The following is a 16,910-nucleotide window of genomic DNA, read 5'->3' on the forward strand; positions in this document are numbered from 1 at the left end:
TTCCCCGAAAATAAGACATCCTCCAAAAATAAGACCTACTTACAGGTTTCCTTCTGAGTGAAATATAAGGCATCCCCCGAAAATAAGGCCCCCCTAGGCTAAACATGAGAGATTTGGTCCACTGATTCTGAAAGAAATGGAGTCACAAGAAATTCACCAGGAAATTCAGGATTGGATTGTTATGATGATGTTCCAGAAGATGATGACATGATTATCATTGAATAAATGAGTAAATTCTTGCTACTGTAGGATTCAGTGTGTCTGGTTTGTGTTGACAACTACCGTACTGCCGTACCGTATACAGGTAATAAATTTCCTTTATTTTCATTTAACAATAAATGTGTACCGTATTCTTCTTCATGGAAAAATAAGACATCCCCTGAAAATAAGACCTAGCGCATCTTTGGGAGCAAAAATTAATATAAGACACTGTATTATTTTCGGGGAAACAAGGTAGTTAGAATGAGGATATGAAATACTTGAGAAGATTTTCATGGAGATTAAAAAATCATTCTGGCTAAAATTTTATCATCAAAAGGCATATATATTATAATAATGTGTGAGGAGACAAACTTGTTTTCTAAAAACATCCATGACCTAAAATGATTTTTGCTGTAGTTAGTTCTTAAAAACACTGTCCAACTGTCCTAGCCGGTTTGGCTCAGTGGATAGAGCGTTGGACTGCGGACCAAAAGGCCCGGGTTCAATTCTGGTCAAGGGCCCTGGTTGGGGTGCGTGCAGCAGGCAACCAATCGATGTGTTTCTCTCCCATCGATATATCTCTCTGTCTTTCCCTCTCTAAAAATCAATGCAGCCGAAACCGGTTTGGCTCAGTGGATAGAGCCTCAGTCTGCGTACTGAAAGGTCCCAGGTTCGAATCCGGTTAAGGGCATGACCATTGGTTGCGGGCACATCCCTAGTGGGGGCTGTGCAGGAGGCAGCTGGTCGATATTTCTCTCTCATCGATGTTTCTGGCTCTCTATCCCTCTCCCTTCCTCTCTGTAAAAAATCAGTAAAATATATTTAAAAAAAAATCAATGGAAAAATATCCTCAGGTGAGGATTAACAAAAAGACACCGCCCAACTAATTCAAGTGCTAAGGAAATACAATGTGGAATTGTTGAGGTTTATAGTAGGCCCAAGTCTCTCCTGAGAGCCGATGACCAGCCCTAGAAAAGAAGCTCCTTTGTGATCTATGCTTAAACCAGGTTCATCCTAGTCAGGCCAGGTCATTATTTTACGTTTGTTCACATCCCAGCACTGGCAGGCCACAGGGATCTCCTTCTCCCCAACCTCCCAACCCCACAGGGCTACAGGCACAAAGAGAGTATTCCCTGTATAGCGTCACTGTTGGTTGGCAAAACGCAGGCTACAAGGTGTAGAGTGGAAAAGGCCCAGAATATGGAAACAGTCCTTTGACTCCGAGCCCATGCCATTTATTAGCCGTCTAACCTTCTGCAAGCCACCTACCTTCTCCCAGTTGGGGCTTCCTCATTTATAAAATGTAACAAGACAGCTTTATAGGGTTGTGTTGGGATCAAAGAGATGTGCGTTAACATGCTTTATAAATTATGAAATCCTATCCTATGTAATAAAAGGCTAATATGCAAATCGACTGAAAGGCAGAACAACTGGTCGCTATGACGCACACTGACCACCAGGGGGCAGATGCTCAATGCAGGAGCTGCCCCCTGGTGGTCAGTGCGCTCCCACAGGGGGAGCTCTGCTCAGCCAGAAGCCCTGAGGTGGGCTCACAGCTGGTGAGTGCAGCCGTGGTGGCAGGAGCCTCTCCTGCCTCTGTGGCAGCGCTAAGGATGTCCGACTGCTGGCTTAGGCTCGCTCGCTCCCTCATCAGTGGACATCTCCCGAGGGCTCCTGGATTGCACAGGCCAGGCTGAGGGACCTTCCACCCACCGAGAGCACAAATTTCGTGCACCGAGCCTCTAGTAATTATAATAATTACCCAGTTCAAAAGTAATTTAAATACACAAAAATCTATAATTTACAAAACAAGAAGTGTTTGCCGGGACTGGTTTGGCTCAGTGGATAGAGCGTCAGCTTGGGGACTGAAGGGTCCCAGGTTCGATTCCGGGCAAGGGCATGTACCTTGGTTGCGGGCATATCCCCAGTAGGGGGTGTGCAAGAGGCAGCAGATCGATGACTCTCTCTCATCGATGTTTCTAACTCTCTATTTCTCTCCCTTCCTCTCTGTACAAAATCAATAAAATATATTTAAAAAAAAAACCAAGAAGTGTTTGATGTTAGCTAAGTAAATACCATATGTAAACTGTCCAGCTGTGGAAAATGATACAAGGCGAAATTTGGCTACTTACGGTCGTACTGGCCTTGTCTTTCTAGTACGTGGAAAAGGATGTTTTTTGTGGCCTTTTACCATCGTTGGATGAACTGATTTTTCGTTACTAGTGGCCTCAATCTTTGAGGAACTACTCATTTTTCTTATAGTGAAGTAATCTGAAAGTATACAAATTAAGCATTTGAGATCATAATCTGTATTATTACACTATTTGGATGAGACTCAAGTGTCATTGACTGTTGTACTAATTCCAGAACCCTTAAAAAGGAAGGCATCATGTATCTCTTAATATTGCTTACAGTTTATAGTCTTTGTGTACTAAAAATATCATGAGGAATATGGGAAAGACAAAGGGATCTATCCAATCGCCTTCTAACTGGTTTCCCTGTCTCCAGGCTCTTCGCCCTCCTATTCTGTACACCCTGCAGCTGGAGTTAACTTTCTGGAGCAATACCCCAACCTTATCACTTCCCAACTTAAAATATTTTAGGGCCTGGCCACAGTGGCTCAGTGGCTGAGCATCAACCTATGAACCAGGAGGTCACGGTTAGATTCTGAGTCAGGGCACATGGCTGGGTTGTGGCCTCCATCCCCCGTGTGGGGTGAGCAGGAGGCAGCCAATCAATGATTCTCTCTCATCATTGATGTTTCTATCTCTCTCTCCCTCTCCCTTCCTCTCTGAAGTCAATAAAATTTATTTATTTATTTTTATTTTTTTAAATATATTTTCTTGATTTTTTACAGAGAGGAAGAGAGAGGGATAGAGAGTTAGAATCATGGATCAGCTGCCTCTTGCACACCCCCTAGTGGGGATGTGCCCGCAACCAAGGTACATGCCCTTGACCGGAATCAAACCTGGGACCTTCCAGTCCGCAGGCCTCCGCTCTATCCACTGAGCCAAACCGGTTTCGGCTGAAGTTAATAAAATTTATTAAAAAATAAAACAAAAGCTTTCAGGGACACCTCATTTCCTCCAAGCTGAAGTCCAGACTCCCAAGTATGCCATTCCAGCCTTTTCACAATCCAGTTCCATTCTCTCTCAAACCTCAAAATACCAACTTTCATCAGCATTCCTCACTACACTCTGTGAGAACAGGAACTTCTTGCCCAAACCAGTCAATGTTTTACAACTCTGGACTGCTGATCAGGCTATGTCCTCTGCCCGAAATGACTTCCCCGCCACCAGCAAACACCAAGTCATCCTTGGAGACCCCAGCTAACTGATGCCTCTTCTCTTGTTTTCCATCTTTTTTTTTTTTTTTCACAGAACTTCTCACTCCGATCTCCAAGGTCCCATAGTGCTGTACATGTTTTTCTTTTATAGTACTTCTCCTATTGCATTATAATTTGTTTTCTTGGCTGTCATCCCAAGTTCATTGAAGGCAGGAGGCATATTGCTAACTACGGAATCCCCAATGCCTAGCAGAGTGAAGGGTTTTCACATGCTAGTCTAAAAAATTTCCACTTTGGGTTTGCCACGGAATAGCTGCAAAACTTTGGGCAAGTCCCTTAAACCAGTGGTCGCCAACCTTTCAGACCTCATGGATCACCAGTGGTCTGTGGACCACCGGTGGGTGACTGCTGCCTGAAACTCTCAGTTACACAGTTCCCACCTTGGTAAAATGAGATAGTGTACTAAATCAGTGGTCGGCAAACTGCGGCTCGCGAGCCACATGTGGCTCACGAGCCTCGGTTTGCCGCTCTGTTGACTAATGAGTTTGCCAACCACTGTACTAAATGACCTGATTCCATCTCTGATTTTCTATCCTTTGAAGCATTACTCCAGTTTGGATGAAGTTCCCAAATTCTTAGTCACTGCTTAGTCTTTTCTACTAAACCAGGGGCTCTTTATCTTTTCAAATCTATTTTACTGATTTTTTACAGAGAGGAAGGGGGAAGGAGAGAGAGTTAGAAACATCGATGAGAGAGAAACATCCATCAGCTGCCTCCTGCACACCCCATACTGGGAATGTGCCTGTAACCAAGGTACATGCTCTTGACCAGAATTGAACGTGGGACCCTTTATCCACTGAGCTAAACCAGCCAGGGCTCTTTATCTTTATCTTTTCTTTTGGTATTGTAAATCCCTATGGGCAGACTCCTTCCAAGAACTATGTTTTTTTTTTTTTTAAATTTATTTAAATATATATATTTTATTGATTTTTTACAGAGAGGAAGGGAGAGGGATAGAGAGCTAGAAACATCGATGAGAGAGAACCATCGACCAGCTGCCTCCTGCACACCCCCTACTGGGGATGTGCCCACAACCAAGGTACATTCTCATGACTGGAATCGAACCCTGGACCCTTCAGTCCACAGACCGACGCTCTATCCACTGAGCCAAACCGGTTTCGGCAAGAGGAAGAACTATGTTTTTAAAAAGGCACAACATAATATATATATAGGATTCCAGAAAACTTCAATTATATTGAAATCATTGTCGCAATATTTTTAAAAAAAATTACAGAAATATGTGCCTTCTTTCTGCATTTAATAAAAGGAGAGTTCTAATCACTACTGTACTTATGAAGTGGTAAATGAGTAGAAATGATATCTCAAGAAATCTTCCATGACTAAAACATGATATGAAGACATGTGCTTTCTCTTAATGACCAAGTCACAGGTACTGTTGATATTACCATGGTTTGTTGCCTGCACTATAATAGAAAGAAATGGTAAAGTTCAGTTAGAGGTTAGTAAAAATCAAGTTGTAATTTTCCCCCATCCAAGTTCACATACTTCCCAAATTAAAAACTCCTGCCCTAATTTATCACTATACTTCACATTTTTATATACATACTAGAGGCCCAGTGCATGAAATTCATGCAAGGGGGGCGGTTCTCAGCCCAGCCTGCACCAGCTCCAATCTGGGACATCCCTCTCACAATCCAGGACTGCTCGCTCCCAACCATTCGAGTGCCTGCCTGCCTGCCTGATTGCCCCTAACCGCTTCTGCCTGTCAGCTTGATCACCTCCTAACCACTCCTCTGCCAGCCTGATCAACATCTAACTACTCCCCTGCTAGCCCAATTGCCCCTAACTGTCCACCCCTGCCAGCTTGGTCACCCCTAACTGCCCTCCCCTGCTGGCCTGGTCACCCCTAACTACCCTCCCTTGCTGGCCTGGTCGCCCCTAACTGCCCTCCCCCGTCAGCCTGGTCACCCCTAACTGTCCTCCCCTGCAGGCCTGGTCACCCTCAACTGCCCACCCTTGCAGGCCTGGTCTCCCACAACTGCCCTTCCCTGCAGACCTTATCCTTCCCAACTGCCCTCCTCTGCTGGCCTGGTCCCTCCCAACTGCCTTCCCCTGCTGGCCATCTTGTGGTGGCCATCTTTGACCACTTGGGGGCAGCTATCTTGTGTGTTGGAGTGACGATCAATTTGCATATCAGGTTTTTATTATATAAGATGTCATTCTACTACTAATGCAGAGCCTTCAGAGTCTTCTCAATATTTCTCTTTAAGTATGTGGATGGGGGTAGCTTGGAACATACAATTCACTTCAGAAGGAGAAAAACAGCCTTTAACATCTGGGAACTGGCCTGGTACTCACAGCTGGGATTTGGTGTTACACTGGCTTCCTAACCATACCCAATCCAGAGCAAAGCCCCATTTCCTTTAACTGGCCCCCCAAATCACCCAAAGCCCAAATCCTATAATAAATCTTTATAACACCCTCTTACTGAGATGCCCCACTGTGTCCCAAAGTGTGCGTTTTCCTTGCAGCAATGAGAAATAGACCCAAGTTGTTAAACTATACTGGTGTTCCCAGTGGTCTTTGACTGGAGGGCAGTGACATGCCACCACACAAACCTCCCACATCTTCCAGATGGCTGCCTGGATGGCTTTACACTTTCTATGGGGTTAGGGCATGAAACACAGGATGAAATATGAACACATACACCGCCCCATTATGGCACATTATACCAATTATTTGTGTGAGATCACAGGTTTTAAAGGTAGACTAGGTTTGATCCTGGCTTCCCACTTTCCTTCTGTGTGGCCTTGTACAAATTACTTCTCTGTGCCTCAGTTTTATCATCTATTAGGTTGGGAAAAAGAATCATGCCCATCTACTTTGGTTGTCCAAAAGATTAGTTAAGTATGTGTAAGTAGTTGAGGGCTGAACTGGGTACATACTGTAGTAAACGCCGTGTGAGAGCTTACTATCCTTGTGCATAGGATATTACTTATTTCTACTAGTATTAAGGGATTCCTAGTGAAGGGCATGCACTTAGTATATCAAAGAGAAAACAAAAGGTTAGGGCCTTTAGAGACTAAAGGACATAGCAAATTAGTTTAAGATTAAGGTGACCAGACGTCTCGATTTTTAACAATTTGTCCCGCGTCCCGCGGCGTTTTAAAAAAAAGTCCCAATTCTTTAAAACGCCGCGGGACGCATTGTTCAAAATCGGGACTGTCCCGCCAAAAGCGGGATGTCTGGTCACCTTATTTAAGACCTCAGAAACTCCAGCCAAGGTAAAAAAATATATATATCTAAAAACCTTTTGAGAGGTAAATCCAGGCGCCCCGAAGTCGGCGGCTCCGGGTCCGAGGCTTTCCGAGCTGCCCGAGGCCGTTCGGGCGCCCTCGCCCGGAGGCCTCGCGCACAAGATTCTCAGCCCACGCCGCAGGGCAGCCAATCAGAACGGCGAAAGCCTCGTCCTAGTGCCGCGAGGCATCCTGCGCCTCCCTCCGTGCTCCCACACTGAGCAGGCGCTTTCTGGTCGCCTAGCAACCACCTGCGCAGGGGCGGAGCCTGCGGGAGGCGGGCTTAAGCGCGCCGGTCGCGCGAGGCGCGACGCGCGACGCGCTGCAGCTTAGCGACGTCGCTTCTAACCGTCGCTTCCGAACTAAGCTTTCGCGGGACCAACTTGGCTGTACCAAGACAACCACCCGCTCCGCGGCCGTCTGGCGGTTGGAAGAATCAGGGCCCTATCCGGCTGCCGTAGCCGCCTCGTTCTAGTGGGCGGGGCCTAGGTCGGGGTGACCCCGCCAGAGCCGCGGTTGCCAGCGACATGTTCAAGGTGAGAGCGTGGAGCCGGGTCACATCTGTCACCGCTCCCTCCCGGTGTCCCGGAGCCTCTCTGGGGACCAGGCCTACTGGCCCTGAGGTTTTTCCCGCCTCCGGGCCGGCTGCATCTTGGTGCCGCGGTTCATTCACCTGTCCGCTCGGAGCCAACGGCTGCCGGGCGGAGGCGTGAGACTCCGGGGAGGGTGGGTGGGGCCATTTGGGTCGTATTCTCGTGAATAAAACACTTTGAAAAATTAAAGTACCCCCCAAAGTACCCACCCTCTCCCCGCTGTGCCCTCCTGGGTTTGTGGGTAGAATGAGGCCAACTCGGGGCTCTGCGGGGTTCGGCTTTGGTTGCTTGGCAGGGTCAGATTTCAGAACCTTGTGTATGAATGGGGGAGGGCCACCCTCTTGAGAAGGATGTGGGGGTCGCTGGCCTAGGAGAAGTTGGGGGAGGGGGGAAGCCGGAGTTTTGCTCCCCTGCTTAGTGAACATTATTTAGTGTGGACAAGTCGACCTCTTTCTTGACATTTTATAACTTCGTGTCCTTTGAAAGAAATTGACTTGTACAGTGAAAACTTTTATCGAAAATCTGCATTTTAACAAAGTTATTATTCTACTACTTAAAAAAGTAAATGATAGTCTCTATCTTGAAAAACAGATCACAAGGTACCAGAAATTTGTCTGCAAAAAGCATAACATCCATTAAATAATGCTAATGAAATTTCAGAAAGACTGCTCAAAACTTATTGAGCTCCTGCAGTGTGCTTTGGGTGCATTAATATAGGCTATCAAATCAGAATAATAGATTTTGCCTTCTTACCCTGGCCTTGCCACTTCCCGGCTGTGTGACCTTGAGCAAGTCACTTAACCTCTTTGTACTTGTTTTTCTACTAGTGAAATTGGAATAGCATGTGCCTCATAGGGTTGTTATAAGTTAGGGCAAAGCACTTGGAAGGGTTTCTGGCACATAGAGTTACCATCTAAGCATTCACTTTCATTTTGTCTTCAGGCAGCTCACAGTTTAATCAGGATGGCAGATCCCAGGCAACTTGAATTCATTTGATTACTCTGTGTTGAACACCTACCTATTATGTGCTAGAAGCTCAGCTCAGCTTTAGGGCTGCAATGACAAAGGATATGCTGTGATCAGTTTACATGGGTATCAACAATGTACTGTGTGGTAGTAAAAGGGAGAGCAAGATCTATTCTGCCTAACCAGGGCTTCTTTTTTTTTTTTTTTTTTAAAAAAAATATATTTTTTAATTGATTTTTTACAGAGAGGAAGGGAGAGGGATAGAAAGTCAGAAACATTGATGAGAGAGAAACATCGGTCATCTGCCTCTTGCACCCCCTCCACCGGGGATGTGCCCGCAATCAAGGCACATGCCCTTTCTGGAATCGAACCTGGGACCTTTTAGTCCACAGGCTGATGCTCTATCCACTGAGCCAAACCGGTTTCAGCTAACCAGGGCTTCTTAACCAGTGGTCCTCATCCCCTCAAAAGTGTTTGGATAGAATCTAGGGAGTCCCTGATGTCTGATGGGAAAATACTCTTTTTCACCAATCTCTTACTGAAATTTAGCAACTTCTATTATGAATGGAGATAACTGTCATTTATGTATTGCTGGAGAATGATCCACTGCAAGCCAGTACCTTAAAACAACTGACTTATTCTCACTGTCTGGGGGTTGGCCTGGCAGTTTTGCTGGCATGTGCCAGTGGATGAATTCAGTTGGTGGCTATATACAAGGTGGTCTTACTCCCATGTCTGGGGGCGTGGCACTCCTCAATGTGCCTAACTTGAGCTTCCTCCCATGGGTTGCTGGGTTACAAGAGGGCAGGTCTTATTGGCTTGCATCACATTTGCTGATGTCAAGACAAGTCACATGACCAACCCCAGCGTCAATGTGGTGGGGGACTCCATAAGAGCATGGATATGAGGAGGTGTGGTTCAGTAGGAGCCATTAATTTATTAAGCTGCTATAGCAACAAGTCCCAGTAGTATTAGCAGTACCTGTCACTAGTAGAAGTCCAAAACCAATGCAAGTCCCAGACTTTCCCACATCACATTACAGTTTTTATAACTTGCAATATAATTAGCGTTTTATGCAGTTAGAGGCATTACTTTGAGAAGGGGTCCAGAGGGCTCGTCAGACAGCCAAAGAACTGGCACAAAAAAGCAAGGAACCCATGGGGATTTTAGGAGAGGTTTCAAAGAGGAGACATTTAGCCGAAACCGGTTTTGCTCAGTGGATAGAGCGTCAGCCTGCCGACTGAAGGGTCCCGGGTTTGATTCTGGTCAAGGGCATGCACCTTGGTTGCAGGCACATCCCCAGTAGGGGGTGTGCAGGAGGCAGCTGATTGATGTTTCTCTCTCATCGAAGTTTCTAACTCTATCCCTCTCCCTTCCTTTCTGTAAAAAAAATAAAAAAATATATATATGTATAAAAAGAGGAGACATTTAAGTTTACTTATGAAAGGCTAGTAGGACTTTCTGAGTTGGATGAATTGGGGAACATTAACATTGGTATTCCATTGGGGGCAATGTCAGGAACTAGTTCTGCTGTGTCAAGGGAAATCCAGAGTGAGCTGAAATGATTCAAACGTGTAGTTGGAATAGAAAAGATGGAAGAAACCTTGGAGAATACCAAAATACAAGGAGTAGGCAGAGGCAGAGGAAGAGGGGAGGCCACGGATGTTGGAGAAGCAACTTTGGAGAAGTAGAAGCACAAAACGATGATGTTTAGAAAATGAAGGGAGGAAAGATTCAAGGACAGGCTATACTAGGACACTTTCAGCCGGGAAAACCCAATTGTTTAAATAGTAAGGCAAGCCGAAGCCTGTTTGGCTCAGTGGATAGAGCGTTGGCCTGTGGACTGAAAGGTCCCAGGTTCCATTCCGGTCAAGGGCATGTACCTTGGTTGCGGGCACATCCCCAGTGGGGGGTGTGCAGGAGGCAGCTGATCCTTATCGATGTTTCTAACTCTCTATCCCTCTCTCTTCCTCTCTGTAAAAAATCAATAAAATATATTAAAAAAATAAATAGTAAGGCAAGTTATCTCACACAGTCCAGAGGAAGGGTAGAGTCCTGTGAGTCACACATGTCATCAAGGACCCAGTGTCTTTGCTTGGCTTAGTAAGATTGGTTTCCCTATGGTTGCAAGATGACTTTAAGACATGAGAGAGATGACAAAACTACCATGCTTGGATTATGCTCTTTCTTCAGTCCGATTGGACCAGCTTAGATCAAGTAGCTGCCCCTGACCTTTTGCGATCGCTAAGGGAATGCTGTGCTCTGATTGGCTTAGACACAGGATCATCTCTGGATAGGGCCACTTTACCTTAATCACACAGGAGAAATGAATTCATGAACACTGTGGGGGAATGGAGACTGGATATGTAACCAGCAATCTCTATTGCAGAAAGATAAGCTAATTGGCTGAAATCCGTTTGGCTCAGTGGATAGAGCGTCAGCCTGTGGACTGGAGGGTCCCAGGTTCGATTCCAGCCAAGGGCATGTACCTTGGTTGCGGGCACATCCCCTGTAGGGGGTGTGCAGGAGGCAGCTGAACGATGTTTCTCTCTCATCCATGTTTCTAGCTCTCTATCCCTCTCCCTTCCTCTCTGTAAAAAAATCAATAATACATATATTTTTTAAAAAGAAAGATAAGCTAATTGAATTTGGAGAAGTGTTCATTGATTTGGGCAATTTGGAAAGCTTCCATGGTACATACAGGTTTACTGATGGAAGTGAAAGCTAGATTAATATGGTTGATGCTTGAGAGATGTGCAAATGTGCACAGTGTTTGATAAGTTTGATTGTCACGCTGGAGGGACATGTTGGGGCAGGATTCTAGAGTTGTCTTGTGGTTGTTGCAGTATTTAAAGATTTGGCAATGTATATGGCAGAGGGAGGAATGTGGGGAGGAAGGTTTTTAAAAAGAGAATTCCTCAGCTTTAAAAGGAGAGATAATCCCTCCCTCCTGTGAGATGGAAGGATGACAGTGATTGCAGATCAGTAGTTCTCATCTGGATGGTACCACCCCCTCTGCATACTTGGGTTGTTCTTCACATGTTTAATTTAGTTGTGTTGAACATTTATATACTGAAATATAATTCTTACAAGTCTTTCCTTTTTGTTCCCCATTATTGTTATTAAATTAGTCTACTGGTCTCTTTTTTGGATTTGTGTGTAAGTGGGTGATTAATTTTATTTAAAGACTAGAGGCCTGGTGCACAAAATTTATGTATGGGGTGGGGGTGGGAGGCTCTCAGCCCAGCCTGCACCCTCTCCAATCCGGGACTCCTTGGGGGATGTCCGACTGCCAGTCTAGACTGGCAGTTGTACATCCCTCTCACAATCCTGGACTGCTGGCTCCTAATTGCTCACCTGCCTGCCAGCCTGATCATCCCTAACTGCCCTCCCCCTGCTGGCCCGGTCACCTCTAACTTCCCCCCCACAAGCCTGGTGACCCCTCTACTGGCCTGGTTGCCCCTAACTGCCCCCCCATAGACCTAGTTACCGCTCACTGCCCCCCCCCCAGCCTAATTGTGCCCAACTGTCCCCCCCTATTGACCTGTTTGTCCTCAATTGCCCTCCCTGTCGGCCTGGTCACCCCCAACAGCCCTCCCTACTGGCCTGATAATCCCCAACTGCCCCCTCCTGCCAGCCTGGTCGCCCCATGCAGCCTTCTTGCTCAGTCTTTTGGTCATCCCTTGGGCTGGCCCTGGGTGGCTGGGCAGCTGCCATCTGCGGCTTGCCTGCACCTCGGGTTGGCCCTGGGCAGCTGGGGGGCTGAGGAGACTGGGGAACTCTGGAGTCTGGTGCGCAGAGCAGCCGGGCCTGCCCATGCTGCGCATCTGCTGCCCTGGTGGGGCTGAGGGGACTTGGTGCCACCATCTTTGAGAGCGTGACAGTCAATTAGCATATTCCCTCCTTATGGGTTGTGTGGTGCCGCCATGTTTGTGAGGGTGTGACAGTCAATTAGCATATTCCCCTTTATTAGATTGGCTAGCAAAAGAATTACTTTGCCTAGCTGGCTTGGCTCAGTGGATCGAGCATTGGCCTGCAGACTGAAGGGGTTTGATTCTCGTCAAGGTCATGTACCTCAGTTGCAAGTTCTTCCCCGGCTCTGGGCCCTGATTGGGGCACGTGCAGGAAACAACCAATCAATGTGTTTCTCTCACATTGATATTTCTCTGTGTCTTTCCCTCTCTCTGAAAATCAATGGGAAAAAAACCCTGGGTGAGGATTTAAAAAATTACATTAAAAATATTTGTCATAAAATGGTGGTGTTAGGTAGACATAATAGTGGAGAACCAGTGCTTCTCAAACTGTAATGTGCATGCAACTCTTCTTAAAATGCAGCTTCTGATTCAGTAGGTGAGGGCTCAGATTCTCCATTAAATAAATCCTCACCCGAGGGTATCTTTATTGATTTGAGAGAGAGAATGAGATCGATTGGTTGCCTCCGTATGGGCCCCAGCTGGGACCAAATCTGCAACCTATCTTTGTGTCCTGACTGGGAATCGAACCCAAGACCCCGCCAAGGCAGATTCTCTATTTTAAGCAAGCTCCTGGCTGATATAGAGGCTGCTGGTCCCCCATCATGCTTTAAATAGCAAGAACTGAGGCAACTTGGTAGATGAATAGTTTCTTGTGTTTTCTAGGTGAGTAACTTTATGACTAAGGTGGGGTTTGGAAGAGCACTGACCAAGGAGCAAAAGAGATAAGTGAGAGGCTGAGAGCTGCTAGGGCAGGTGTATCATGATTGTAACCCGGGAGTGGGGACAGAGCAAACAGTGGAATTGATTTGGGTTTGGGCGTTATCAGTTTGGGTCACCTAGGACCTGAGGGCAAGGGAGTTGATAGTATAGGTGTTGGTGGGAAAAGCACAGTGTGTGTGACTAGTTCCGTACATATACAATTAAATATTTGAACTGGAACCGGTTTTGATCTTGCTGTTCATCTTTAGGCCAGCAGAGGGCACTGGTGGATTATAAAACGTTTGAAAAGCTGCTCAGTATTTGCATTTTATTGCAAGAAGCAGCTTTTCAGGGTGCTGCTTCAGGAAGCTCAAATGTGGAATACATACACCCAATCCCCAGATTCACATTACTAGATTTCATTCATTACACATGCTTATCATGGTCCACCTATGAGCTGGGCACTGTGCTGTACCCTGGCGGCTACAAATGAAAAGACCTAGTTCTTCCTGGGAGTCTCCAAATTTGGCCACACATCATAATGAGTCAAGGGACAAATAGTTTCCAGGGGCCTGGCCACAGATCATATTTAGTTTATAAGTGAGGTCCAGGAATCTCTCTCTAGTTTTGAGACAACAAAAATCCCCAGGTGACAGTGAAACTCCCATTTCAGGATCTCACAATGCTGTTAGCAGCACAAACACAAACAGCCCATTCTAATGCAGTGGGGTAAGTGCTCTAATGTAAAAGTGTTGGGGAAATACAGAGCAGTGGATCTCAATCTTTTAAAAAACTATATATATTTTATTGATTTTTTACCAAGAGGAAGGGAGAGGGATAGAGTTAGAAACATCGATGAGAAACATCGATCATCTGCCTCCTGCACACCTCCTACTGGGGATATGCCCGCAACCAAGGTACATGCCGGGAATCGAACCTGGGACCCTTCAGTCTGCAGGCCAAAGCTAGAGTCTAACCACTTAGAAACCCGGTTAGGGCTGGATCTCAATCTTGACTGCACATTAGAACCACCTGGGGGGCTTCTATAAGTCTTGTTGCCCCAGTTGCACCCAGACCAAGGCCATTAGGATCTCTAGGGTTGGGATCTAGGCATCTAGGTTTTAGACCTGCAGCCAACTTTGAGAACCACTGACTTAAGGAGCAAACACCAGCAGGGGGCATCAGGATACTTGGCAGAGGAGACTGTGCTTGGGTTGACCTTAGAGGCTGGCAGACAAGGTCGGAAGGGCCTGCCAAGCAGAGCAGAAAAGTGCTCCCAAGGACACAGGAGTGGGAATTCAGCGGAACGTGGGCAGGGTACCAACGTTCTCTGTGCTGTGTCCTCACCCGTAAAACACCATGAGACTAGCACCCACCTCAAATTGTTATGTGGATTAAATGAACTCAGGCCTAAAGCTTAGCATGGTGCTTGGCACAAAGCAAGTCTCAATAAATGTGAGCTTTTAGTAACCTTTACTTGGCCTCTTAACTTTTGATTGGCTGTAGGAGGTTGTCATAGCATTTTTTCCCCTTTTTATTAAAAAAAAATAATATATATATATATATATATATATATATATATATATATTTTTTTTTTTTTTATTGATTTTTTTACAGAGAGGAAGGGAGAAGGATAGATGAAAGAGAATCATCAACCAGCTGCCTCTTGCACACCCCCCACTGGGGATGTGCCCGCAGCTGAGGTACATGCCTTTGACCGGAATCGAACCCAGGACCTTTCAGTCCACAGGCCGATGCTCTATCCATTGAGCCAAACCGGTTTTGGCTCCCCTTTTTATTTACAGTAGTGTTATGGTGGTACATGTTCTTGATGCTTTCCGAAAGTATTTATTCAAAACTTGGTAGTTGAATGGATGTGGCAGAGGAGAGAGAAGGAGAATTTTCAAGCTTTTGGCTTGGAAAATTCGGTGGCTGTTAGAACCATTCACTGACATGGGAGAGTGGAAGAAGGCCGAGTTTGGTTTGGTGAAGATGATACTTTGATTTTGAAGAAGTTGTGCTTATTGAAATATCTGTGGACAGTAAGAGGTGAGATTCAGGTGGCATGGAACCCAGAGGTACGGAGTTTTCATGAGAGAGATGTGAGCTGGAGATGGGAGAATCCTCAGATGTTTTGACTTGAGAAGAGGAAATACAGTGAAGGCTGTATGTATCAGTTCCTTCGGTAAGGACAGAGATGTCACTTGTACTCACAGCGCTATTCAGAGGAACCTGAGGTGACCATATTTTGGGCTGTAGAGCATTATTACCTCACATATTCTTTGTGGCTGTTTGGTCTTTTAAAATATATATTTTTTATTGATTTCACAGAGGAAGGGAGAGAGAGAGAGAAACATCAATGATGAGAGAATCATTGATTGGCTGCCTCCTGCACATCCCACACTGGCAATCGAACCCACAGCCCATGCATCCCTAACCAGGAATCGAACCGTGACCTCCTGGTTCATAGGTCGACGCTCAACCACTGTTTGGTCTTGATGTAAATGCCTTTATTGCCTATCTTACTTTCTGAAATTAATTTCCTTACCATGAATAATATGTTACTGGTACAAACTGAGGGGAGAATTACACTGCTAAATAGAACGGAATATCATCTGTAAACTGGAAAAGAAATACTGTAACTTCACTTTACTTGATTATTATTTTAATGCCACATATTATGGGAGATAATATAGATCCCCCCCTTACAATTTAAGCATCTCTGAGGCGATTCTCCATGAGGAATTCTAGTGAATACATTTTTCCTCACATAAATACCTATTTATGTGAAGAAGTAATTGGATGTTTTTCCCTTTTTACCCTTCAAAGATGTTGGGCGGTAGATCACAAAGAAGAAAAAACAGTTGTAGTGTTTCTGGTCTCTGAGTGACCTTAATGAGGTCTCTTTATCTCGGAGTCCCTTTATCAAGGTTCTGTGGGGACAGTAACATGCCCCTCCATATCACACAGGACATTTGGGAGGTTCACATGAGACAGTGTATGTGAAAAGCACAGTAAAGCACAAAGCACAGTGTGAATGTAAAGTGTTTTCATTCCTGCAGCACGCCTGTCCACTGAAGTGATCTGGAGTTTCAGGTCAGCACTGTGGCCTTAGGACTGGGTAAAGTAGACCAGCCCTGGCCAGTGTGGCTCAGTTGGCTGGAGTGTCATCATCATCATCATCCTGTGTACCAAAGGGTCTCGGGTTTGATTCCCAATCAGGGCAGTTGTGGTTGATTCCTGGTTGGGGCACATGCAGGAGGCAACCGATTATGTTTTTCTCTCTGTCTCTGTCTCTATCTCTGTCTCTTTCTCTCTCTTTCCCCATTCCTCACTCCCTTCCTCTTCTTTCCTCCCCCTTCCTCTCTCTAAAACTCAATTAAAAAAATAATTAAGTCGCAGACCCCCTCTACCCTTTAAAAAAAAGTTGATCAGACTTGGATAAACTTACGTCTCATACGGAACTGACTTCTGCTTAGGCCACTGTAACACACTCTTCCATCTACTTCTAAAATGCAAATAGCCTCTCATGCAGCTAACACTGGAAGAGGATGCAGAAGTAGATGAATTATTCCTTAAAAGAATGGGGTTGAGGGGCAGAGACAAAATGGAGAACAGTAGATAATACCCTAGACATTTTTGATAAATGAATTTATTACCCCATGAGACATATGCATATTTGTAGACTTTTATGATATAAAGGTTTAATTTATAATCTGTATGTATATGTGCTCCACACCCATGTCCTTTCTAGACTAAACTGGAACTTCTCAGAGGCTAGGAAATGAATTTTGATATTTATTTGTGTGGTACATTTAAAATTAATTGCAAGTAACTAGATTTATAAGAAATCTATAAGAAAAAAAACCCCAAA

General features: G+C 45.4%; 2 protein-coding genes across 6 annotated transcripts in view; one reads left to right on the forward strand and one right to left on the reverse strand.

Annotated features, from left to right (window-relative positions):
• The window catches only part of LOC311614631 (uncharacterized protein CXorf58 homolog), a 115,588-nt gene that overhangs the window by 37,578 nt on the left and 61,100 nt on the right, over positions 1-16,910 (reverse strand). For 3 of the 4 annotated variants that reach the window (XM_084869697.1, XM_084869694.1, XM_084869695.1), the window contains one exon: positions 2,334-2,472. In XM_084869697.1, the coding sequence (XP_084725823.1) occupies positions 2,334-2,472 (139 nt within the window). Of the gene's footprint in view, positions 1-2,333; positions 2,473-6,818; positions 7,024-16,910 lie in introns of those variants that run through there. The other variant, XM_084869696.1, reaches the window with a different exon arrangement.
• The window catches only part of APOO (apolipoprotein O), a 62,403-nt gene continuing 52,511 nt past the window's right edge, over positions 7,019-16,910 (forward strand). Inside the window, exon 1 of one of the 2 annotated variants that reach the window (XM_084869768.1) lies at positions 7,019-7,340. In XM_084869768.1, coding sequence (XP_084725894.1) covers positions 7,332-7,340 — 9 coding nt within the window. In that variant the 5' untranslated portion in view covers positions 7,019-7,331. The remainder of the gene's footprint in view (positions 7,341-16,910) is intronic. The other variant, XM_084869769.1, reaches the window with a different exon arrangement.

Source organism: Pipistrellus hanaki (genome assembly GCF_964339955.1).
Source record: "Pipistrellus hanaki genome assembly, chromosome: X".
Lineage (NCBI taxonomy): Eukaryota > Metazoa > Chordata > Mammalia > Chiroptera > Vespertilionidae > Pipistrellus > Pipistrellus hanaki.